At 44.3% G+C, this 25004-nt stretch overlaps 3 protein-coding genes across 3 annotated transcripts; 1 reads left to right on the top strand and 2 right to left on the bottom strand.

The window, feature by feature from the left end:
* Positions 1-625: 625 nt before the first annotated feature.
* Positions 626-2991, bottom strand: LOC125536831 (succinate dehydrogenase subunit 3-2, mitochondrial-like). The gene is made up of 3 exons (XM_048700108.1): positions 2754-2991; positions 1622-1687; positions 626-1168 (listed from the first exon to the last, which is right to left on the bottom strand). Exons 1-3 carry the CDS (start codon positions 2974-2976, stop codon positions 843-845), a joined length of 615 nt encoding a protein of 204 aa, XP_048556065.1. The 5' UTR covers positions 2977-2991; the 3' UTR covers positions 626-842.
* A 204-nt stretch (positions 2992-3195) lies between these two features.
* On the top strand, positions 3196-11239 carry LOC125536830 (phospholipase A I-like). Its single transcript, XM_048700106.1, has 18 exons — positions 3196-3935; positions 4666-4813; positions 4960-5038; positions 5134-5287; positions 5388-5597; positions 5710-5955; positions 6048-6210; positions 6300-6560; positions 6649-6767; positions 6851-7012; positions 7233-7425; positions 7561-7697; positions 8176-8314; positions 8449-8655; positions 8737-9202; positions 9288-9504; positions 9576-9665; positions 10544-11239. The coding sequence occupies exons 1-18, from the start codon at positions 3366-3368 to the stop codon at positions 10982-10984; spliced, it is 4002 nt and encodes a 1333-aa protein (XP_048556063.1). The 5' UTR covers positions 3196-3365; the 3' UTR covers positions 10985-11239.
* Positions 11240-11674: 435 nt separating this feature from the next.
* On the bottom strand, positions 11675-12659 carry LOC125536832 (protein LHCP TRANSLOCATION DEFECT-like). Its single transcript, XM_048700109.1, has 2 exons — positions 12290-12659; positions 11675-12208 (listed from the first exon to the last, which is right to left on the bottom strand). Exons 1-2 carry the CDS (start codon positions 12560-12562, stop codon positions 11951-11953), a joined length of 531 nt encoding a protein of 176 aa, XP_048556066.1. The 5' UTR covers positions 12563-12659; the 3' UTR covers positions 11675-11950.
* Between the last annotated feature and the right edge of the window lie 12345 nt (positions 12660-25004).

The raw sequence follows: 25004 nt of genomic DNA, 5'->3' as shown, positions 1-25004 counted from the left end.
GGGCGGGGAGGGGGGCGTGAGATGGTTTGGGGGAAAATAGCGCCAAATGGGGCGCGAACGAGTTTTGCTTTGTGCCACCGACGGACGGGTCAGGGGAGGACAAGCGCGCGCGTCCTGCCCGTCTACGCGCTGTCCGTTTCACCCCAAAAAGGGCGCAAACTTGGGCCGTGATGGGTCAAAAGCGGACAAAAACGAACAAAAATCCGTTTACGCCCGCGCGCTGGCCGTCTGTTTTGTCCGTTTTGCCTCAAAGGGACTGCTTGGCTGGCGAGGACGACCGCGTTCTCATCACTGGAGCGGCCAGACAAGACGTCGGCGTTTTCGTCGGTACAGCAGCCAGGCGAGATGCCATGGAGGGCAGGCAGCACAGCAGCTACGAACACAACGGAGCAACCACGACGGGGCGATGGCTTGCCCAGGGAGAGTTGTCCACGGGTGGCAGCTACCCAGGGATCAGGCGGGGATCCCGGACTTCCCCCCCACAACCAAACATGCCCTGGAGTCGAAAATACAACACTTCCAACATATGTGCAGCAGGAAACATGACACTGAAATATCAGTTCAACAGACAAAAACTATCAAACACTAATGCCCCTTTTGCAAGAGCAAGGAAAACACTGAAACCAAAGCAAAAGATCTGGTTCGGATTTGCAGACCTCGTACCAAAGAAGACCCAAAATTATGTTTTCATTACACTGATGTTTAGGATAGTTTCCCACATTATTCATAAAATCTGCAGGATTGATAAGACAGTTATTACAACTGCACCTACAGTTGCATTATGCGCAACAACGGAACCGTCACAGCAATGTTACCCCTCGTCGTCGCAGGCTGCATTTCACTCAGACCTCAAACATGACGCCAAACCTGGTAGCAAGAGGAATGGATATGATGGCAGCACCCAGCGCAACGCCAAATATACGGTGTGAGATGGAGAACGTGGCGCTCAGCTGTGGCTTCTTCAGAGGAAGATGGGGAGACAGTGGGCGGTTCGCAACAGGAGCAGACAGGGGACGACTTGTATGTAGGGATCGGTTTCCAGATGGAGGCATCTTCTGTCGCAGAGCTCCTAAGGGAGAAGATGTGTAGCTCTTTGCTTGCCCAATGCTTGAGGAGTGTCTAAGGCCATCCATGTTGTTGAAAGATGAGTTGGAGGTACCAAAGGCACCTGAAGATAAAGGCAACAAATGTGACCAGCCTTATTAGAAAAGTAAACTGCAGATTGCTATAGAGAAGAATAGCAAGAATGATGAAAACAATGTTGATAATAGTATAGTACCATTTACACATAGCAATTGCATGCCAAAGATTTATGAACTAAAAACATGGATGTTCTTCAGTAAACAACAAACTGACTTACGAACCCATATATGCAGATAAAAATGAGATATAGATGCATTCTCTTATAACACACCAATCAAACCACTCTATCTAATATTCTTTCCAGCTTGCACCTCAGCTGTTAGTCCATTACACATCCTACAAAAGTACACAACAAGATGCAGTTGAAAGGCGCATATGTGCACCCACTTTGACTTGTGGTGTGTTTGTTTGATATCTCCAAACTATTTCAGAATTCAGAGGTACAAATAACATAGCAAATTCCTCCAAGAGCACTTACCACGGAGAGCAAATGGAGCGTCTCTAAGGGGTGCAAAGCGGGTGTTGCTGTGATACTTGTCCATTCCTGCACAATGAAGAACCAATATCATCAATACATGAGCATCAGCACACTTCGGTCATAAAGAAAGTGGTTCTTTGTCTACTGAACTTGGAAAGATCAGATTCATGTCCATACTGCTAAATACCAATACCAACTGAAACTACTGAGTTCTATTTATTGAAATACAGATAAAATGACGCATTTTAACGAATTTCCAGTAAACGCCGAAACTAAGGGTGCCATAAGACAGCTGTCCAGATAAGCTACAGCAAAAATAAGCTAGTGAAATTAGTGATCGCCTGTTTGGAAAGACTTGTGGATACAAATTTGTTGTCTATGGTGAATGGTGGATAGTCTTAAATACCACTAGACTAATTTGTTTGGTGTTTAATAGATGAAATTCTTGCTTTGGACTGGCAGGTTCACAAGTAAGACAAAAGATACAAAAACAGAAAGCTCCATCCACTAGACCAACAAGAAATGAGTCATTCACTAAGTACGCGGATTTGTGAATTTTTTTTCTCAATTCGTTACCGGCATTAAACTCAACATCTGTACTACCTCAATCTAGAATTCGGTGCAACACACACGCATCTGAAATAAACACATCACATAATAGAGTTTCACCATCTACCATCAATCAATTCGCAAATTTACTGACCGCTTCATAGGTTTGGCTCATTACATAGACATGAAATCACCGTAGAAATCCTTCTCGATCCACACAAAAACCCACCCACTGAACAAGCAGAATCCTTATGGTGCTACCGGACGGCCCTAATTCTGAAAGGGGGAGAGGGAATCATGTGCAGATCTGTCCAGACCTGTAAGTGGAGGGAGGAGCGGGGGCAAGTGGATGCTGACGTGGATCGGCGCCGTCTGATGAGGTCAGGACGGCGGCGAGCAACGAACCCTAAGCGGCCGCATCTGCTACGAGGAGAAGGAGAAGGTTGATTCGCGGGATGGGGATCGGGGAGAGAGCAACGCTATGAAGAAGAAATCCACGTACGCGTACCAAAACGAGGATCACAAGCAGGGAGGCAGAAGAAACCAATAAAAACAAAGGAGGCAGAGAATGGAAGGTCCCTACCTTCCTCCGCGTTGCTGCGCGGGGCGAGAGCGGAGCGGAAGCTCGGTGAAGATTTGGGGACGAACGAGACGACGGCGACGGAGACGGCGCCTGCTTCCCTTCCGTACCGCTTTGGTTCGACGAAGGAAGATGCACGATGGGGAGGAGATAGATTGCTGGCTGGGCTTAAAACAAAGTGAAGACAGTTGGGCCGGGCAGCGCAGCTGAGGGAAACTAGGCCCATGTATGGATGGGGCCTCGCCTCTCCAGCTGTTTGGAGTTGATCCTAAAAAAAAAAACCTGTTTGGAGTTGGGTAGCCTCCCCTCAGAAAAAAAACCAAAGCTGTTTGGAGTTGGGGGTTTCGTTAATTTCGGGTAGGAAACACTGTGCTGTGGACCCGTACAGTGTCGGTAGCGGAGTTTGGAAGGTAAAACCCCAAACAGAAAGAAAGAAAAGGGACGCAAAGAAAATTCCGCAGGGCCAAACCAAACGAACCGAGACGCGCAACGCCCACACTGCGCTCCTCTGATCTGCGTTCGTCTTCCTTCTCACACCACTTCCTCCCAAATCCCCCCCGCGCTTCCTGATTCGAAGAACCCTAGCGCCCGCCATTTGATGCGGCGGCGCCCGCCATGTCGTCCTGGGGCCTGGGCTGGAAGCGCAGCTCCGAGATCTTCCACCTCACCCTCGACTACGGCGACTTCGCCGACGAGCCCGATCAGGACCCCTCCTCGCCCCCGGCCCCGCCCCCGCAGTCCCCCACCGCCGCGTCGCCCACCGCCTCCTCCTCCTCGCCCGTCGCCACCATGAACGGCGACCTCGGCTTCCGCATCGAGCTCGACTGGTCCACCAGCGACGACGAGGACCAGGTCGCGCTGCGCCTCCAGTCCCAGCTCATGGTCGCGCTGCCCCCGCCCCACGACGTCGTCTGCGTCGATCTCAGGCCCGCCGACGACGGGGACGAGGTGGGGGTGGAGATGCGGGTCGTCAGGAGACGGGAGGCGCTGCGCTCGGTGCGGGTCGCGCGGGCGCTGGGCTCCACGCAGAGCACCGGCGACGGCGCCGTTGTCCTCGCGCGCCTCATCAGATCCAACCTCGCGCCCGCACCGGCTGCTGATGGAGCCGTCGCCGCAGGGGTGCCCGTGCTCGCCGACCACTGGCGCTCCGTCACGGTGCTCAGCCTCTGCAACTGCGGCCTCATGGTCAGTCCATCACTCCCACACATTCGAATTCCTTGTCGTTTTCCATGCGCGCGTGATTAATGTAGATACGGGAAGTGCCATCGTGGGTTTGGGATTTGTGTAGAAGCTCCTGGGCGCTGTGTTTGGATGCTTGCTCTGCAGTCTGCACTGGTCTGCTTTTGGTTGTAGAGATTCTGATCAGGTTTAACCTCGGGCACGGGTGTATAGCTTGGCGCTGTGCCTTGTGGTGGACACATGCAGCATGCTGATGGCGTGTGAACATTTCTTGGTCATATGTGGCTGTTAGCTTTTACTAGAAACCCTGCTGTTCCAGTGTGAAATTCAGCATCATGCGTTGTGTGACTGGTGGTGTGGAATCATGTCTGATCTAGCTGTCTGTTTGATGCTTAATGCTGATCGTTTTGTAGGAAGATGCCTGTTCTGTGCATTCAGTACTGAACAATGAAACCTAACATTTGCAGTAGGACAGCTTCTAGACTTTTTTGTCCAATGAGTGAAATCTTATAGTTAACGTGCCAATTATCTTATTAATCCTGAGCTTACGACCCCTTAGGGCCTTTAATGCGTTATTAACAGTTTCACTAGTGTTGTCAACTGTGACTTGTTACGTGCTTCTCAATTTTGAAATACTATGTGTTACCTTTTTGTCGGCTGCAAGGCTATGAAATTTGAGACTGATTGGCATCCAAAGGCAACTCTAACCATGAAATGTTATATGAAAACTTGGCAGGTGCTTCCGGTTGAACTAACTCGCCTTTCGTTTCTTGAGAAGCTATATATTGACAACAATAAATTGTCAGTTTTGCCACCTGAAGTTGGTGACTTGAAGAACTTGAAAGTGCTTACAGCTGACAACAACATGCTAGTTTCTGTCCCTGGTTAGTGAGCACACCTTTAATTCATTAATAACTCTAAAATTAGTGTTTACAGCTTTGTTGTATCTCAAGACTTCTTGCCATTCAAGGTTATGCATATCAACTGTCCTTGCAATGATCTAAGCTTTCTCCCCTCCTTTACCAAGCAGTAGAACTGCGGCAATGTGTTTTGCTGGAGGAATTATCACTAGAACACAACAAGCTTGTCCGTCCATTATTGGATTTCAGGTTATTAAATATTATTTATAGAGGTTATTTATTTTTCTGTAGCTTCTATTAATTTGTGCTGTTTTTCCTCACAATTCATTGTCGATTTCCCGCAGGTCAGTGCCTAAGCTGCGTGTATTGCGCTTGTTCGGAAATCCCCTAGAGTTTCTTCCAGAAATTTTGCCGCTGCATAACCTTAGACATCTCACACTTGCAAATATTAGAATTGATGCACTTGAAAGTCTTAAGTCTGTCACTGTGGAAATAGAGGTAGATAAACTATCTTGGAATTCTATCATTCTGCTAGCTAGGTCATCTCATTACTTGCAACTCTTTTCTTGACAAATTTGCCTTTGGGTTTTGTTTCCAGACTGAGAACTATTCCTACTTCATTGCGGCCAGGCACAAACTTAGTGCCTTCTTTTCGCTTGTTTTCCGGTTCTCTTCCTGTCACCACCCTTTGCTGGCCTCTGCGTTGGCCAAAATAATGGAAGATCGTACCAATCAAGTTGCCATTAGCAAAGAAGAAAATGCTGTCAGACAGCTTATCAGCATGATAAGCAGTGATAACCGTCACGTGGTACCTACTCAACACTGAACATCCATATATTTGATGAATTTTGTGAAAATAGTTGTATATTTCAAGCATACCACATTTTTTTAATTTCAATAATTGACAATCACCTTTTCAGGTCGAGCAAGCATGCCTTGCTCTTTCGTCACTGGCGTCAGATATTTCATCAGCAATGCAGCTGATTAAGTGTGATATTATGAAGCCTATAGAAGCTGTACTGAAATCATTTGATGATGAAGAATTAATATCAGTATTGCAAGTTGTGGTCACATTAACTTTTGTTTCTGATCATGTTGCTCAAAAGATGTTGAGAAAAGATGTGCTGAAGTCACTGAAAGCACTTTGTGCACACAAGAACTCTGAGGCAAGATGATCTGGATTTAGACTCTGGTTGATGGTTGATATGTTGTTTGGATAACCACTGGGGGCTCACCGTTATTTGCTTCCTTTTGTTAGGTGCAACGCTTATCTCTATTTGCAGTTGGCAATTTGGCTTTCTGCTTGGAGACTCGTCGCACCCTCATTCACTCTGAGAGCTTACGTGACCTCTTAATTCGCTCTACTTTTTCACAAGAGAAGCGTGTCAGCAAGGCAGCTGCTCGCGCTCTCGCAATTCTAGGTATGCATATTGTTGGTTCTGATTGACTTGTTTTCTCGTGATCAGTCAGTAACCATAACATGTGTTGATGTGTTTGTGGATCTCTTTAGGGGAGAACGAGAACTTGCGTCGGGCAATAAGAGGGAGACCAGTTGCAAAGAAGGGTCTGCGCATTCTTTCAATGGATGGTGGTGGCATGAAGGGCCTTGCAACTGTCCAAATGCTAAAACAGATAGAGCAAGGAACTGGGAAGCGCATACATGAAATGTTTGACCTCATATGTGGTACATCAACAGGTGGCATGCTTGCGATGGCTCTTGGAATCAAGAAGATGAGTTTGGATCAGTGTGAAGAGATATATACAAAACTTGGTGAATGTTTTTTTGGCTCTTCATGTTTCATTACTTTTTTAATTATATTAACAATAATGTGCTGTCAATTAAACTGCTGTTTTTTAAGGTAAACTTGTATTTGCGGAACCTGTCCCTAAGGACGAAGCTGCTACATGGAAGGAGAAACTTGATCAACTTTTCAAAAGTTCATCACAGAGTTTTAGAGTGGTTGTACATGGGTCGAAGGTATAAATGAACAATTGAACTTCTTTGTGGCGTTTCATGTTCTGCAGTGTGGTGAGGTGGTGACTAAGAGATTTTAATTACAGCACAGCGCAGATCAATTTGAGAGGTTACTAAAGGAAATGTGTGCTGATGATGACGGTGACCTTCTAATAGAGTCTTCTGTGAAAGGCATTCCGAAGGTTTTTGCTGTATCAACTTTAGTCAGCGCCATGCCTGCCCAACCATATATATTCCGGAACTATCAGGTTCTTCTTATCCTCCATTATTGCTCTATCGTTTTCAATTTCAACTGTACTTTATACAGCTGTATGCTGGGACTATTTAGTTATCAAAAGTGAAATCAGAAAGAAAGATACAAAGTATTATTTAGTAGTATTACTTTAGCTATCAGCGTCCTCCTGCTTCCGTTCTCTGTCTTCTCTTTTTATGTTTTGTGTCATATGATAATCTGATAATGTATTCCAGTATCCACCGGGCACTCTGGAGGTATCACCAGGAATGGCAGAAAGTCCATCTCCTGGCGCAGTTGGAACGGTTGTTTCTGGTGCACCAGTTGGGATTAAACGTGGAGCTTTTATGGGGAGCTGCAAGCATCACGTATGGGAAGCCATAAGAGCATCATCTGCAGCTCCATATTATCTGGATGATTTCTCTGATGGTAAACATTCCTAAACTCGCTATTGGATTTCAATTTGTGCAAGAATTAGTATGCCTCTATTATCTTGGAGCATGTACCTCTGTACTCATTTATCTTGTTTACTGTTTTCTTCCTCTCTTTCTTTTTAATTATCAGATGTAAATCGCTGGCAAGATGGAGCGATTGTAGCGAACAATCCCACGATCTTTGCAATAAGAGAAGCACAACTTTTGTGGCCTGATACGAGAATAGATTGCCTAGTTTCAATAGGGTGTGGCTCAGTTCCAACTAAGGTAATACGCGTCATAGTTCTTGAATTTGCTGCTTCAACAACTTCATCATTAAAATATTCAATGTTGTGGGATAGGTATCCAATGTGCAACCAGTTCTTTACGAGATTGGTACTTTCCTTTTTCCTGTGGGAAATTACTTCTCCTATTTTATAAATATTAGAATATCACGCAACAGAGCACTAGGCTTGTAAATTTTATGGTTAAGGTCTAATTATTTTCAATTAATGCAGGATTTTCCATTAAGTGCCATTATAAATAATTTATCAGTCTAACCTGCTCTATATTTAGTGGCCACAGATCTCCCTCTTCCAGAAATAACAAATCCAGGCATAAATGTACTATGAGGAAACACCTAAGTCATCCAAGAGGAATACTGATTGCTTGTAAATTTACTATGCGTAGATTCCGGTGAACTTCGATCTGAGATATATACCTTTGGCACACTGTTCTCATAGAATTCTGTTGTGTCTTCATCTAGAGCCGGAGAGGTGGATGGCGCTACTTGGACACTGGGCAAGTTTTAATAGAAAGTGCATGCTCAGTGGAGAGAGTGGAAGAAACTTTGGATACACTGATACCTATGCTTCCTGAGATGCAATATTTCCGCTTTAATCCAGGTAATCTAACTTTCAAGGAAGCTGTACATTCGACCCATATCAACATAGCCATAAGTATTTTTTAGTCATTTTGGCGCTTTTAAAGTAACGATCTTGGATATTCAAATGAGTGAAAGATCTTGTTATGTTGTCAGTTGATGACCGGTGTGGTATGGAGTTAGATGAGACTGACCCGGCTGTCTGGCTTAAGTTGGAGGCTGCAACCGAAGAGTATATTCAGAAAAATTTAGAGGTTTTTAAGAATGTTTGTGAGCTTTTAGTTCCAAGATATCAAGAGGAAGAGAAGTCTTCTGGAATTGTCAAATCCCTGTCATTTTCAAGATTGAGTACATCAAAATCAGGTTTGTCTTATCTACATTCTGGCACCTTCAGGTAACATTTAATGGGATATGGGGTTGAAACATCTTATAATCATCTCTCAGGTTTAAGTGAAAGTAATCCTACCTTGGGATGGAGACGTGTGGTTCTACTTGTAGAGGCTTCATTTAATCCTGATTTTGGAAAGAAGATAAATCATACTCGTTCGCTTGAAGCATTCTGTTCTCAGAATGGTATTAGGCTTACTCTAATGAATAGCACTTCTGGATTTGGAAAGCCAACTACTGCACTCCCAACTCCAATTACCTCTCCCTTGTTTACTGGGAGTTTTCCATCTAGTCCACTTCTGTATAGTCCAGAAGGCACTCAACGGATTGGTCGAATTGACCTAGTTCCGCCGCTTAGCCTGGATGGTCACCCAGCTATGAAGTCATCACCACCAACATCGCCAATAAAGTCATGGCAGCCATCTGGACATGTTCGGTCACTGTATGACAAGTTGCAAAATATGCCTCAGGTTGGTGTGATACACCTGGCTCTTCAAAATGATTCAACTGGTTCGATATTGAGGTATTGTTTGTATATTTTTGTTTAGTTAAACAAGCATTTCTGTACCTGCAGTTCTGGTTATGTGATGCAAAACTTGCTATTGCAGCTGGCAGAATGACGTATTTGTAGTTGCTGAGCCAGGGGAACTTGCAGACAGGTTTCTGCAGTGTGTCAAAACAAGCTTGTCTACCATGCTGCATGGATCTAAAAGAAAGGGTGCATATTCTGTTTCAAAGATTTCATGTTTGTCTGAGTTAGTTGCGGAATGGCCATCGTTTGAAATCGGTGGGATACATCACCGCTATATAGGGCGCCAAACACAAGTAGGAACTGCCTTTTCCTTTTCTTTGTTTCCTAGACAGGTCATTGGGTATGCTAAGTTTCCTTGTCGCAGGTGATGGAAGATAACCAAGAAATTGGTGCCTATATGTTCAGGAGGACAGTGCCTGCTTGTCACATGTCACCTGAAGATGTTCGCTGGATGGTAAGCCATTATGGGTAGATTGCACTTCCTTTGAACTAGCCTTCATATGTCCATATATAGGAACTGTTGTACAAAATGCTTACAGTGGAATGTAGTTAATTATGAAATGCAAGAGCATCTTCAACTAAAATCTGTATACATTATTGCTAGTTGATTCCTCAAATCAACTAGGAATACGGGGTCAAACATGCATATTTTTTCATGGAACCGTTATCAAAAGTTGACATGGTAAATGTACAGCTGACTCGAAAGATTTGTCATGAACCAAATTGTAGCGAAACATTGGTGGTTGGCCATGTTGTGACAAAGAGGCACCGTTCACGTATAAGACAGTACAGGGGAATGGGTATATTCACACCAGCCATATATGGGTGGACCTAGAGCGGAAATAACCCAGTATCACAGTACGCATCAAACGTCACCTAAAGTAGGGGTGTTAGATACTATATATAGATAAAATATACATCGTGAGTTATGTTTATAGAGAAAAGTAGGTACATCTAGAATACCAAATGCACATCATTGGATACATTGTGAGTTATATTTTCAGAATGTACATGTTTGGTATTGTAGATGTAGACAGTTTTCTCTATACACTTGGTCAAAGTTGGCAAAGTTTGACTTTCACAAAAATCTATAGGCACTATATTGTGGAATGGAGGGAGTATCAAGAAAATCTATTTTGACCTGCTTTCCTCTGCCACCCTGGTAGCATAACCTGGGTACACCCAGAAATATGTGTTGCGGGACAGATGTACTCTTTCAATAGCTGCCACATCGTAGCGTCTTTTTTCTGTTTGCCATGTTTTCTACTATGCATATCCAGAGTTCACGGCGCTCTTGATTTGTTATACCTTAAACTCATATTTTTGGCTCAGGTTGGAGCATGGAGGGAGAGGATTATTGTGTGCAGTGGCAAGTATGGTCTTGTTCATGGCCTCGTCAAGGCATTCGTGGATTCTGGTGCCAAAGCAGTCATCTCGTCATCTGTCGAGCCTCCAGATTCCCAGGCAATCGCATACCATGGGATGGATGTAAGTGGAAGCCTCGAGAATGGGAAGTTTGTCATTGGGGATGATGAAGCTGATGAGTCGGAGCCTGAACCTGTTAGCCCTATAAGTGACTGGGAAGACAGCGATGCTGAGAAAAACGGTGAAGGCAACAAAGATATTGATGAAGAGGAGTACTTGGCTCAGTTTATCTGCCTCTTATATGACAAGTTGTTCCGTGAGGGAGTCACAGTGGACACTGCTCTTCAACAAGCACTCCGCGCACATCCTAGGTTGAAGTACAGCTGCCATCTACCGAATGTTTCGTAGTTAGTGATATTCACAACCCATACAAAATACGAAATTGATAATACTAGAAAAAAATAAGGATCGTGTGGATTCGTAATGGGGTTATAGAATTCTTTTTACGAGGAAGGGGTTATAGAGTTTATACTCGTGTTCACTGTGCAGGCGGAGGTAGGTGAAATCTTCCGCAGTTGTAAAACTGTAGTACATAGAGCATGTACTGATGGAGACTAATAGGAAAGCAAATGAAATAAATGTTGAAGGCTTTGTACTGTGGTAGTGTTTCTGTTGAGATTCAAATGCCTGCGGTGTTATTGTTGAATTTCGGGTTTTAGTTTTTGTGATTTCTTCGTTCTCAGCAAACGTGGCAGAAAAATACTGTCTGGATTTCATTTTCCTTTTATTTCTTTATTCTTTAATCTTGTGTTTTTGGTTTAGCAGATTCGAGGTGCTTGTAGAAACTAGATCCAGTTGTAGGCGTTTTGGTGTAGATGCTGGTCAGGAAGAACTGTTGACCGGCGCAGGTTAGTGTAAGCCACTAAATGCCGGGTCAAATATACATGAATGATTTCTTGATATGCTTCACTTTTATGTGAGGGCACATTTGACACTCTTCCATTTCTGAGATTTCATTTACAAAAAAGAGGTTGAAGTAAGTAAATATATGCACCTACAAATTAAAGCCGGTTACATAGTTGCATAACATTAGCAAGCTGAAGCAAGGTTCTTCTTCTTCCGAATAACATTATTTCCGAATAACATTATATATCAGTTGCCTCAGTTCAAGGATGACGCAACGAAACCTGCTCGTCAGGTTCAGCAACTACTCAAACTTTCCATGGAGATCAGGTCCTTCGCAAAGCAAGGTCAGTCGTTGCACCGTGCCGACCCGAGCAGCTCGTGAATCTCCCGGCTAAGCTCACTCTACCGACCGCAGCAAAACGGAGGAGAATCTACACACCCCAAACCGGAATCTCCAAGCATGAGTGATCATGCCTTCTTGGCCACGGCGAAGCCGGTGATGAACTCCCTGACCTCGCCGCTAGCCCGGTCCAGCGCCGTCCTCCCGTCGGCGTCCTTGACGTCGTACTTGGCGCCGGCCTTGAGCAGCTCCTCGATCTTGGGCAAGTCGCCCTCGGAGGCGGCCAGAATCAGCAGGATGTCCACCGGGTGGATGCTCTGGTTCAGCAGCGCCTCCATCTTGTCGTAGGTGCCCTCCACCGCCAGCATCCCCATGTAGTTGAAGTACTGCCGCCCATTCTTGTCAGATGCCGAGCGCATGCAGGCAGCAATGGAGATTCAGAGGCAGCTCAGGGAACGGGCTCTCACCTGCTCGACGTCGTCGCGGTCGAAGTCGTCCCTCGCCTGGCTGCCGTAGATGCCGGCGCCCTCAGCGTCCTTGTTCCCGAACTTGAAGAACCTCACTCTGCCGCTCTCCCTCGCCGGCGCCACCTTGCTCAACAGTGACGGCCGCAGCCACGCTGCGCCGCCGCCCAGCTGCGGGGTCCTCAGCACTCCCCCCACCGCCCGCGGCGACCTCCACCCGGAAGACGAGGACGCCGCCTTGGTCGCGAGCTGGATGGTGCACGGGATGGAGGCCATGGCGCTTTGCGGCTTGTTGGAGCGCGAGCAGGTCTGGGAGCGAGAGGTGGAGAATGGCAGAGATATATGCAAGGGAAAGGATAAGCAGCACCGAACTGTTTGGTGTGTACTTTGGCTGTGTGTGAAGACTGAAGAGCTTAGCCTGAACTTTCTGAATCTTTTGCCTGCCTTCCTGTTTGGAGATATATTGGACACTAGAGATATTCCGAAAGTGCACTAGATATATTGGAGCCGTGCTATGTCTTGTGCCGTTGGACAACACGGGAGAGATTGAGAGCAAGTACAATAGAGTTGAGTCAGCGGGCTATAAGAAATAAACTAGTATATTTGTGCTTAGTTGGAGGAAAGAGAAGAGGAGAGAGAAGGTAAGCGGGCTCTTCGTGAAGAGCCAGCTCTAGCACGTGCTCCTAGGCACTTTATGAGAATGAAAAGTGGGTCACATAACAAAAAAGTAGTATGCTTTTTTCATCTACTATTGTACATGTTGGCTATAAATGGACTATATATGACATGACACTGGCTTATAGCTAGCAGCTGGCTATACTATTAACCATGCTCTGACAGAATGGGGCTTTAGAAGTTTGTGAGAGTTAATGTGAAATTTGTATTGGTGTGAACATCTCTGGTTTTTGGGTCGTTTTGTTTGTAAGGCACCCGATATCATCTTTTGAGCAGCTAACCTATCCCCCTTTGTACCCCAGAATTTGAGGGACTCTGATTCGAAGGATTTTCAACAACATTTTGGAGAATTCCAATACATAGTTTTTTTCCTACTGAGATTGTCTGGTTCTTAGGATTGTAAGTCATAGGCATTTTTCTTTGAGTTTCATTTGCACTAGATTTCGTAGAAAAATGTTCATCCACTCTAATATCTTGTGAAAAGCCCTTAAAAAACATCTTCGAAAAAATCTTATGTTTTTTTGAAAGATCGGGAAGAGGGGTCTAGAGGGAGGGGGGGGGGGTGATTAGACCCTTAACAAGTAAAAGTTGTAGTTTTTAGTATTCTTCAAGTTAAGGTTGAGTTTAACACATGTTAAGAGGCACACAAGGCATTCTACACAAGCATAGTAAGAGTATGAGCAGCGGAAAAGGTAAAGCATGCAAGTGCAAGGATGTAAAGGGGATGGAGTTTGGGAAGAGCAAACGCAATGGAGACACGGAGGATTTTGGCGTGGTTCCGATAGGCGGTGCTATCGTACGTCCCCTTTGATGGAGACTTCAATCCACAGAGGGTAACGGTTGCGCGAGTCCACGGAATGCTCCACCCACGAAGGGTCCACGAAGAAGCAACCTTGTCCATTCCACCATGGCTTCCGTCCACGAAGGACTAGCCTCACTCGGGTAGATCTTCACGAAGTAGGCGACCTCCTTGCCCTTACAAACTCCTTGGTTCAACTCCACATGATCTTGGAGGCTCCCAAGTGACATCTAACTAATCTACGAGACACCACTCTCCAAAAGGTAATAGATGTTGTGTTGGTGATGGACTCCTTGCTCTTGTGCTTCAAATGAGTCTCCTCATTACTCAATTTCTCTCACACAGATCTGGCTTTGGTAGGAGAAGGATTGGAGTGGAAAAGCAACTTGAAGAGGCTAGAAATCAAGGTTCAAATGGTAGGAACGAAATCTCTTGGTCTCAACACATGAGTGGGTGGTTCTCTCTCAGAAAATGAACGGTGGAAGTTGTGTTTCGTTCTGATGGCTCTCTTGAAGAGTAAGTGGTGGTGGAGGGGTATAAATAGGCAGCACCAAAAATCCAACCATTACAAGCTTTTGACCCAACTCGGTAGCACCGATATGATAATCTTGGTGAGACCGACTAGTGCAAAATACTTGACCATTAGGATTTTCGGTGGGACTGATTATGCCAACTCGGTGGGACCGAAGTGCAATGGCTAAGGCAAGACTTGTTTCGGTAATTCCGATCAGTTCATCTCAGTGATTCTGAAATGAAGCAACTTCATTACAGAAACTTGGCAAGGCCGTCTCGGTGGGACTGAGAACCATTTCGGTCAGACCGAATTGCTAGGGTTTTGGCTGTGGCAATGGAATGATCATCTCGGTGGGTCCGAAGTAGGTGATATCGGTGGGACCGAAATGAAGATTTTAGGGTTTTGAACAGATGTGTTAGAGAAAGTGATTGAGGGTTTTTGGAGCAATACCACTAAGCACTTGAGCAACAACCTCATCAACAATACCTCATCCCCTTTTAATAGCATTGGATTTCCTAAGGGACTCAATGTGATCTTGGATCACTAAACCAAAAATGTAGAGTCTTGGGGTAGCCAATTCTTGTCCTTGACATTTTTAAAGGGGTCCACATCGTCATGTCCTTGCCATGCTGCTGTTGAACATGTCTTAAATATTCTAGATAATAGTATTAGTCCAACAATATGTATGTTGACATTAATTACCAAAACCACCAAGGGCGCAAATGTGCTTTCAATCTCCCCATTTTTGTTAATTGATGACAACATACATCAAAGTTTCAAATAAGAATATAGTAGGTAGTACATTAAAGCTTTGAAAGAACATGTAACATGCATAAGGCCCCCCTACAAGTGTGCAATCATGCTTATGATGGAAGCTAAAGATATGTGAATGCACAACAGGAAGGAATGAGTAATGAGTTACATGTATCTTGGTTATATGCATCAAAGCAACATGATGAGAGAAATAACCTTCATTTCCATGATTCTTTCTTGCAAACAATATGTGCAACAAGCAAGAGATCATCATGCACATGAGTTAGATGCATATACTTACCTTGAGGTTCTTGAAATAGTTCTTGAAGAAATAAGCTTGAGAAAACAAGGTTAGATAATACAAGAAAATTTCAACTAAAAACAAGAGTCACAAGATCCACAAGGGTACCAAGACTAGGATGACATGTATTTGATGAGTATCACTAGGTAAGTACTTTAGATATAGACATGTCCCCAACATATTTAATAGGATTTGCAATAGACTTCAAGGATTTTGCTCCCCTAAACTTAAACTTTCTCTCCCCTGAATCTATCATTGGATAATGGGAGTAGGTAGGATGAGACAAAATTAGAGCAAAAACTACTCATCAAGTTGAGAAGCAAAGACTCAACTTGAAATAACAACATGTCTCTCCCCTCTTAGAAACATGTAGAATCTCTCCTCTGTTAGAAATGCATCTGCCTTCCTTAGGAGGTGTCTTTTGATATGGAAGATACTTGAAGATAAGCTTTGATGGTGCATCTCTCTCCCCCTTTGACATCAATTTTCAAGAAGGGTTGGCTTCAAGGTTATGAGTCAAGTGAGTGTGGTCCTGGAGGAGCACAGCTAAGCAATATGCAGTTTGTGATGCAGATAGACGGAAAGAATCATTGAGTGGAGCTGAAAAGAAAGAATAAATAGGTTTGGCAAGACATTCTTTTAGAGTGAAGCGGTGACTCCGATTGATTTTGATCGGTGACTCCGGGATGGAGAAATCACAGACAGAGCACATATGTGGATCCAAATTAGTCCTTTTCGGTGGCACTGATGAACTGTGTGCATGGTTTTATTTGTACTTGGTGTGACCTATGGGCTTCAGATCAGAGAGACGAGTTCAACACAGAGAGAAAATTTTGTCAACTCATCTCACTTGCAATAGAGATCTCACAAAGATTTTCAGGGAATTCAAATAAGATTTGCAATGAATTGACCAGAAACTAACAAAAAGAGAAAGAACACAGAAAAGAAAGAAATCTAGATGAAGTTTTTTTAAAAGAAGTAAACACTCTAGCGAAAGAAAGGCAAAAGAAGTGCAAATGAGGAGAACACTAGAGAACTTCATCTAGAGGGGATTGGTGACTAAGTCACCTATGTTAGACTATATTGACTTAGGAGTCAAGTGAGTTCACTTGACCATAGGTCATACTCATCGTTAAGCTCAAAATGGAGTTGCCATTTCTCATTTAAGCATTTTAATGTATTCACATCTTATTGAGTTGCTTTGGCTCATGTCTTTGAGTAAAGCTTCTCTAACATGTAAGAACTTACATTGGGTTTGATGTGGATGTCCTTCATGTAGTTGAACTTGAGGTGGATGCTTGTACAGTGGAAGTTGGAGTTATCCTTTCATTTGTAGCTCATCTTCCTATATGGGTTAGATTTGCAAGGAACAACATATCTATCCATTTTGACAAGAGTGAAATATAGTCATATGGTGTCAAAGGATATATTTGAGTTGTCTTATTCCTTGAACACATCAAAGGTATAGATACTTGGTTCAATCTCCTTTGCTCCAGTTATGGATGTTGAGAGCAAGCTTTATGAAGTAGTACATATCCAAGTACCTACAAGGGTTAGATGCAACACAAGGGAGCAAAATGTCCAAGATATGAAAGGATCATCATAAGATAGATATCAAGGACTAGTCATCATAGCTCTGATACGTCTCCAACGTATCTATAATTTTTGATTGTTCCATGTTGTTATATTATCATTTTTGGATGTTTTACAATTATTTTATATCATTTTTTGGGACTAACCTATTGACATAGTGCCAGTGCCAGTTGCTGTTTTTTGCTTGTTTTTTACTTCGCGGGAAATCAATACCAAACGGAGTCCAAACGCAGCGAAACTTTTTGTGGATTTTTTCTGGACCAGAAGACACCTGTTGGGCCAAGAAAGTACCTGAGGGGAGCTCTGAGGGGAGCACAAACCACCATCTCGGTGGCCTCCTGCACCGCCTCTTTGCTCTATAAATACCCCAATATTCCAGAAACCTTCAACGAAAATCAATTCCAGCCACCGCAAGTTCCAGAACCACTAGATCCAATCTAGACACCATCACGGAGGGGTCCATCATCCTCATTGGTGCCTCTCTGATGATGCGTGAGTAGTTCATTGTAGACCTATGGGTCCGTAGTTAGTGTCTAGATGGCTTCCTCTCCCTCTCTCTTGATTCTCAATACAATGTTCTCTTGGAGATCTATTTGATGTAACTCTTTTTGTGGTGTGTTTGTTGGGATCCGATGAACTTTGAGTTTATGATCAGATCTATGTTTTTATCCATGAAAGTTATTTGAGTCTTTTGATCTCTTATATGCATGATTACTTATAGCCTCGTATTTCTTCTTCGAATCTTCGGTTTAGTTAGGCCAACTAGATCGATTTTTCTTGCCATGGGAATAGGTGCTTTGTGATGGGTTCAATCTTACGGTGCTTGATCCCAGTGACAGAAGGGCAACCGACATGTATGTATCGTTGCTATTAAGGATAACAAGATGGGGTCTATTTCTACATAAATAGATCTTGTCTAGATCATGTCATCGTTCTTATTGCATTACTCTGTTTCTCCATGAACTTAATACACTAGATGCATGCTAGATAGCGGTCGATGGGTGGAGTAATAGTAGTAGATGCAGGCATGAGTCGGTCTACTAATCTTGGACGTGATGCCTATATAATGATCATTTCCTGGATATCTTCATGATTATTTGAAGTTCTATCAATTGCCCAACAGTAATTTGTTTACCCACCGTATGCTATTTTTCTCGAGAGAACCACTAGTGAAATCTAGGGGCCCCGGGTCTCTTCTTTATTATATTTGCCTTCACAATCTATTTTTATTTACTTTTATTTTTAGATCTATTAATCCAAAAATACCTCGCTGAATTTTATTTGCATTTACCAATCTATCACAATTTTTATCCCGTCTACTTGCCAATTTCTGGCGCCGTTACACGAAAGGGATTGACAACCCCTTTAATACGTCGGGTTGCGAGTATTTGTTATTTGTGTGCAGGTTCCATTCACGTAGTGTTGCGTGGGTCTCCTACTGGTTCAATTACCTTGGTCTCATCACTGAGGGAAAGACCTACCTTAGTTGTGCTGCATCATCCCTTCCTCTTTGGGGAAATACCGACGTAGTTCAAGCCGCATCAAGCTCTTTCCCTTGCATGCATCCAAGTGAGTGTCTAGTTCACATTGGAAGCACAAATGATATTCAACTCACTTCTCAAGTGACAAAACATGTTTTCATCAAGAGGCTTAGTGAAGATATCTACCAATTGTTTGTTGGTACGAACATGCTTAAGATCAATGTCACCTTTAGCAACATGATCACGAATGAAATAGTGACGAACCTCAATATGCTTAGTTTGAGAATGTTGCACGGGATTGTGTGCAATCTTAATAGCACTCTCATTGTCACATAGTAATGCCACATGTTTCACATGTATCCCATAATCTTTGAGAGTTTGTGTCATCCATAGTAATTGAGAACAACATGATCCTGTGACAAATGTATTCCGCTTCGACGGTGGATAGAGATACTAAATTTTATTTCTTGGAAGACCAAGACACGAGAGATCTATCAATGAATTGACATGTACCCGAAGTGGATTTTCTGTCAACCTTGTCTCCGGCATAATCCGAATCGGAATAGCCAACAAGTTTGAAAGAAGATCCTTTGGGATACCAAATGCCAAAGTTTGGTGTATGTATAAGGTATCTCACAATCCTCTTCACAGCCTTAAGATGACACTCTTTTGGTGCCGCTTGATAGCGTGCACACATGCACACACTTAGCATAATGACAGGATGGGACATAGATATAGGAATGTGTTAGGGAACGTTGCAGAAAACAAAAATTTTCCTACGGTTTCACCAAGATCCATCTAGGAGTTCATCTAGCAACGAGTGATTGGATTGCATCTACATACCTTTGTAGATCACGCGCGGAAGCGTTCAAAGAACGGGGATGAGGAAGGCGTACTCGACGTGATCCAAATCACCGGAGATCCTAGCGCCGAACGGACGGCACCTCCGCGTTCAACACACGTACGGTCAGCGTAACGTCTCCTTCTTGATCCATCAAGGGGGAAGGAGAGGTTGAGGAAGATGGCTCCAACAGCAGCACGACGGCGTGGTGGTGGTGGAGCTGGAGTACTCCGGCAGGGCTTCGCCAAGCACTATGGAGGAGGAGGATGTGTTGGAGAAGGAGAGGGAGGCACCAAAGGCAAGGGTAAGAAGTCCTCCATCTCCCCCACTGTATATAGGGGGGCCTAGGGGGGGCGCCGGCCCTAGGAGATCCAATCTCCTAGGGGGGGGGGGCGGCCAAGGGAGGAGTCCCTCCCCCCCAAGGCACCTAGGGGTGCCTTCCCCCTTTGGGACTCTTCCCTCCTTGAAACCCTAGGCGCATGGGCCTCTTGGGGCTGGTGCCCTTGGCCCATGTAGGCCAAGGCGCACCCCCTACAGCCCATGTGGCCCCCCGGGACAGGTGGCCCCACCCGGTGGACCCCCGGGATCCTCCCGGTGGTCCCGGTACAATACCGGTGACCCCGAAACTTGTCCCGATGGCCGAAATAGGACTTCCCATATATAAATCTTTACCTCCAGACCATTCCGGAACTCCTCGTGACGTCCGGGATCTCATCCGGGACTCCGAACAACATTCGGATTACTGCATATACATATCCCTACAACCCTAGCGTCACCGAACCTTAAGTGTGTAGACTCTACGGGTTCGGGAGACATGTAGACATGACCGAGATTGCTCTCCGGTCAATAACCAACAGCGGGATCTGGATACCCATGTTGGCTCCCACATGCTCCTCGATGATCTCATCGGATGAACCACGATGTCGAGGATTCAAGCAACCCCGTATACAATTCCCTTTGTCAATCGGTATGTTACTTGCCTGAGATTCGATCGTCGGTATCCCAATACCTCGTTCAATCTCGTTACCGGCAAGTCACTTTACTCGTACCGTAATGCATGATCCCGTGACCAGACACTTGGTCACTTTGAGCTCATTATGATGATGCATTACCGAGTGGGCCCAGTGATACCTCTCCGTCATACGGAGTGACAAATCCCAGTCTTGATCCATGTCAACCCAACAGACACTTTCGGAGATACCCGTAGTATACCTTTATAGTCACCCGGTTACGTTGTGGCGTTTGGTACACCCAAAGCACTCCTACGGTATCCGGGAGTTACACGATCTCATGGTCTAAGGAAAAGATACTTGACATTGGAAACTCTAGCAAACGAACTATACGATCTTGTGCTATGTTTAGGATTGGGTCTTGTCCATCACATCATTCTCCTAATGATGTGATCTCGTTATCAATGACATCCAATGTCCATAGTCAGGAAACCATGACTATCTGTTGATCAACGAGCTAGTCAACTAGAGGCTTACTAGGGACATGTTGGTGTCTATTATTCACACATGTATTACGATTTCCGGATAATACAATTATAGCATGAATAAAGACAATTATCATGAACAAGGAAATATAATAATAATGCTTTTATTATTGCCTCTAGGGCATATTTCCAACAGTCTCCCACTTGCACTAGAGTCAATAATCTAGTTACATTGTGATGAATCGAACACCCATGGAATTCTGGTGTTGATCATGTTTTGCTCTAGGGAGAGGTTTAGTCAACGGGAATTCTGGTGTTGATCATGTTTTGCTCTAGGGAGAGGTTTAGTCAACGGATCTGCTACATTCAGGTCCGTATGTACTTTACAAATATCTATGTCTCCATCTTGAACATTTTCACGAATGGAGTTGAAGCGACGCTTGATGTGCCTGGTCTTCTTGTGAAACCTGGGCTCCTTGGCAAGTGCAATAGCTCCAGTGTTGTCACAGAAGAGCTTGATCGGCCCCGACGCATTGGGTATGACTCCTAGGTCGGTGATGAACTCCTTCACCCAAATTGCTTCATGCGCTGCCTCCGAGGCTGCCATGTACTCCGCTTCACATGTAGATCCCGCCACGACGCTCTGCTTGCAACTGCACCAGCTTACTGCCCCACCATTCAAAATATACACGTATCCGGTTTGTGACTTAGAGTCATCCAGAATCTGTGTCGAAGCTAGCGTCGCGTAACCCTTTACGACGAGCTCTTCGTCACTCATAAACGAGAAACATTTCTTAGTCCTTTTTAGGTACTTCAGGATATTCTTTGACCGCTGTCCAGTGTTCCTTGCCGGGATTACCTTTGGTACCTACCTATCCAACTTACGGGCAAGGTTTACAATCAGGTCTGGTACACATATGGGCATAACATAATAGAACCTATGCTGAGGCATAGGGGATGTCACTCATCTCTTCTATTATCTTCTGCCGTGGTCGGACATTGAGCTGAGCTCAATTTCACACCTTGCAACACAGGCAAGAACCCCTTCTTAGACTGATCCATATTGAACTTCTTCAATATCTTATCAAGGTATGTGCTTTGTGAAAGACCTATGAGGCGTCTTGATCTATCTCTATAGATCTTGATGCCTAATATATAAGCAGCTTCTCCAAGGTCCTTCATTGAAAAACTCTTATTCAAGTAGGCCTTAATGCTGTCCAAGAGTTCTATATCATTTCCCATCAAAAGTATGTCATCTACATATAATATGAGAAATGCTACAGAGCTCCCACTCACTTTCTTGTAAACGCAGCTTCTCCATAAGTCTGTCGTAAACCCAAACGCTTTGATCATCTCATCAAAGCGAATGTTCCAACTCCGAGATGCTTGCACCAGCCCATAAATGAGCGTTGGAGCTTGCCACACCTTGCTAGCATTCTTTAGGATCGACAAAACCTTCTGCTGCATTCATATACAATTCTTCCTTAAGGAAACCATTAAGAATGCCGTTTTTGACGTCCATTTGCCATATCTCATAATCAGTAGAATGGGCAATGCTAACATTGATTCGGACGGACTTCAGAGCTCGTTACCGTGAGAAAGTCTCATCGTAGTCAACACCTTGAACTTGTCGATAACCCTTAGCGACAAGCCGAAGCTTTATAGATGGTCACATTACCATCTGCGGTCAGTATTCTTCTTGAAGATCCATTTATTTCTATGGCTCGCCGCTCAACGGGCAAGTCAGTCAAAGTCATACTTCGTTTTCATACATGGATCCTATCTCGATTTCATGGCTTTCTAGGCCATTTGTCGGAATCCGGGCCCGCCATCGCTTCTTCATAGTTCGAGGTTCACCGTTGTCTAACAACATGATTTCCAAGACAAGTTGCCCGTAACCACTCTGGTGCGGAACATGTCCTGTGGACCTTCGAATTTCAGGAGGAGCTGATCAGAAGTATCTTGATCATCATCATAACTTCCTCTCTAGTCGGTGCAGCACCTCAGAACATTTTCTGAGTTGTGCCATTTTCCGGTCAAGAGTAATACTTCATCAAGTTCACTTCCTCCACTTACTTCTTTCGAGAGAAACTCTTTCTCTAAGAAAGGAACCCATTCTTGGCAACAAAGATCTTGCCTTCGGGATCTGAGTAGAAGGTATACCCAATAGTTTCTTTAGGGTATCCTATGAAGACGCATTTTTTCCGATTTGGGTTCGGAGCTTTTCAGGTTGAAGTTTTCTTGACATAAGCATCGCATCCCCAAACTTTTAGAAACGACAGCTTTAGTTTCTTCCAAACCATAATTCAAATGGTGTCGTCTCAACGGATTTCGACAGAGCCCTATTTAAAGTGAATGCGGCAGTCTCTAAAGCATAGCCCCAAAAAGATAACGGTAAAATCGGCAAGAGACATCATAGATCACACCTATCTAATTAGAGTGCGATTACGACGTTTCGGGACACCATTACGCTTGAGTTCCAGGCGGCGTGAGCTGTGAAACTATCCACATTTTTCTTAAGTGTGTGCCAAACTCATGACTCAAGTATTCTCCTCCAATGATTGGATCGCAGGAACTTGATTTTCCTGTCACGTTGATTCTCAACCTCACTCTGAAATTCCTTGAACTTTTCAAAGGTTCAGACTTGCGTTTCATTAAGTAGACATACCCATATCTACTCAAGTCATCAGTGAGGGTGAGGAACATAACGGATAGCCACCGCGAGCCTCAACACTCATTGACCGCCACACTCAGTATGTATGATTTCCAATAAGTTGGTTGCTCGCTCTATTGTTCCTGAGAACGGAAGTCTGGTCATTTTACCCATGAGCATGTTCGACGTGTCAAATGAATTCGTAATCAGAGACTCTAAAAGTCCATCTGCATGAGCTTCTCATGCGTTTGACACCTATGGACCAAGGGCAGTGCCACAAGTATGTGGGACTATCATTATCAATCTTACATCTTTTGGTACTCACACTAGTGAACATGTGTAGCATTTACGCTCGAGATTCATTAAGAATAAACCATTCACCATCGGAGCATGACCATAAAACATATCTCTCATATAATAGAACAACCATTATTCTCGATTAAATGAAGTAGCCATCTCGTATTAAACGAGATCCTGATACATGTTCATGCTCAAACCTTGGCACTAAATAAACAGTTATTGAGGTTTCAAAACTAATCCCGTTAGTAAATGTAGAGGTAGCGTGCCGACGGCGATCACATCGACCTTGGAACATCCCGAACGCGGCATCGTCACTCGTCCTTCGCCCAGTCTCCGCTTATTCGGCAGCTCCTGCTTTGAGTTACAAATGTGAGCAACTGCACCGGTATCAAATTACCCAGGAGCTACTACGAGTACTGTAAGGTACACATCAATTACATGTATATCACATTATACCTTTTGTTGCCGCCTTCTTGTCCGCTAAGTATTTGGGCAGTTCCGCTTCCAGTGACACTTTCCTTGCAATAAAAGCACTCAGTCTCGGGCTTGGGTCCATTCTTTGCTTCTTCCGGCAGCTTGCTTGCGGGCGCGGCAAACTCCCTTGCCGTCCTCTTGAAGGTTTTCTTTTACCCTTGCCTTCTTTGAACTTAGTGTTTTATTCACCATCCAACACTTGATGTTCCTTTTTGACTTCTATCTCTGCTGATTTCAACATTGCAAATACTTCAGAATGGTCTTTTCCATCCCCTGCATATTGAAGTTCATCACAAAGCTTCTTGTAGCTCGGTGGAAGCGACTGAAGGATTTCTGTCAATGACCGCGTCATCCGGGAGATTAAACTCCCCAGCTGAGTCAAGCGGTTATTGTAACCCAGACATTGAGTATGTGCTCACTGACAAGAAACTATTTTCCTCCATTACAGCTAAAGAACTTGTCGGGAGACTTCATATCTCTCGACCCGGGCATGAGCTTGGAAAAACATTTTCAGCTCTTCGAACATCTCATATGCTCCGTGTCTCTCAAAACGTTTTTGGAGCCCCGGCTCTAAGCTGTAAAGCATGCGCACTGAATGAGGGAGTAGTCATCGGTACGTGACTGCCAAGCGTTCATAACGTCTTGGTTCTGGGGGACAGGTGCGTCACCTAGCGTGCGTGTAGGACATAATCTTTCTTGGGCAGCTATGAGGATGATCTCAGGTTCCGGGACCCAGTCCGTGTAGTTGCTGCCATCGTCTTTCAGCTTGGTTTTCTCTAGGAACGCGTTGAAGTTGAGGACTCGTTGGCCATTATCTACAAGACATATTGTTAAAGATTTTAGACCAAGTTCATGATAATTAAGTTCATCTAATCAAATTATTTCAATGAACTCCCACT

Source organism: Triticum urartu, chromosome 2 (genome assembly GCF_003073215.2).
Source record: "Triticum urartu cultivar G1812 chromosome 2, Tu2.1, whole genome shotgun sequence".
NCBI lineage: Eukaryota > Viridiplantae > Streptophyta > Magnoliopsida > Poales > Poaceae > Triticum > Triticum urartu.
This window is presented reverse-complemented; position numbering and strand designations above follow the sequence as displayed.

Coding starts and splice junctions, on each gene's coding strand:
- LOC125536831 (XM_048700108.1), bottom strand. CDS start 2,976: ATGGGCCTAGTTTCCCTCAGCTGCGCTGCCCGGCCCAACTGTCTTCAC. Junction 1,688..2,753: donor GCGCAGCAACGCGGAGGAAG/GTAGGGACCTTC, acceptor TTCATTGTGCAG/GAATGGACAAGTATCACAGC. Junction 1,169..1,621: donor CGCTCCATTTGCTCTCCGTG/GTAAGTGCTCTT, acceptor CTTTATCTTCAG/GTGCCTTTGGTACCTCCAAC.
- LOC125536830 (XM_048700106.1), top strand. CDS start 3,366: ATGTCGTCCTGGGGCCTGGGCTGGAAGCGCAGCTCCGAGATCTTCCAC. Junction 5,598..5,709: donor GCAGTGATAACCGTCACGTG/GTACCTACTCAA, acceptor TCACCTTTTCAG/GTCGAGCAAGCATGCCTTGC. Junction 7,698..8,175: donor GTGGCTCAGTTCCAACTAAG/GTAATACGCGTC, acceptor GTCTTCATCTAG/AGCCGGAGAGGTGGATGGCG.
- LOC125536832 (XM_048700109.1), bottom strand. CDS start 12,562: ATGGCCTCCATCCCGTGCACCATCCAGCTCGCGACCAAGGCGGCGTCC. Junction 12,209..12,289: donor ACCGCGACGACGTCGAGCAG/GTGAGAGCCCGT, acceptor AATGGGCGGCAG/TACTTCAACTACATGGGGAT.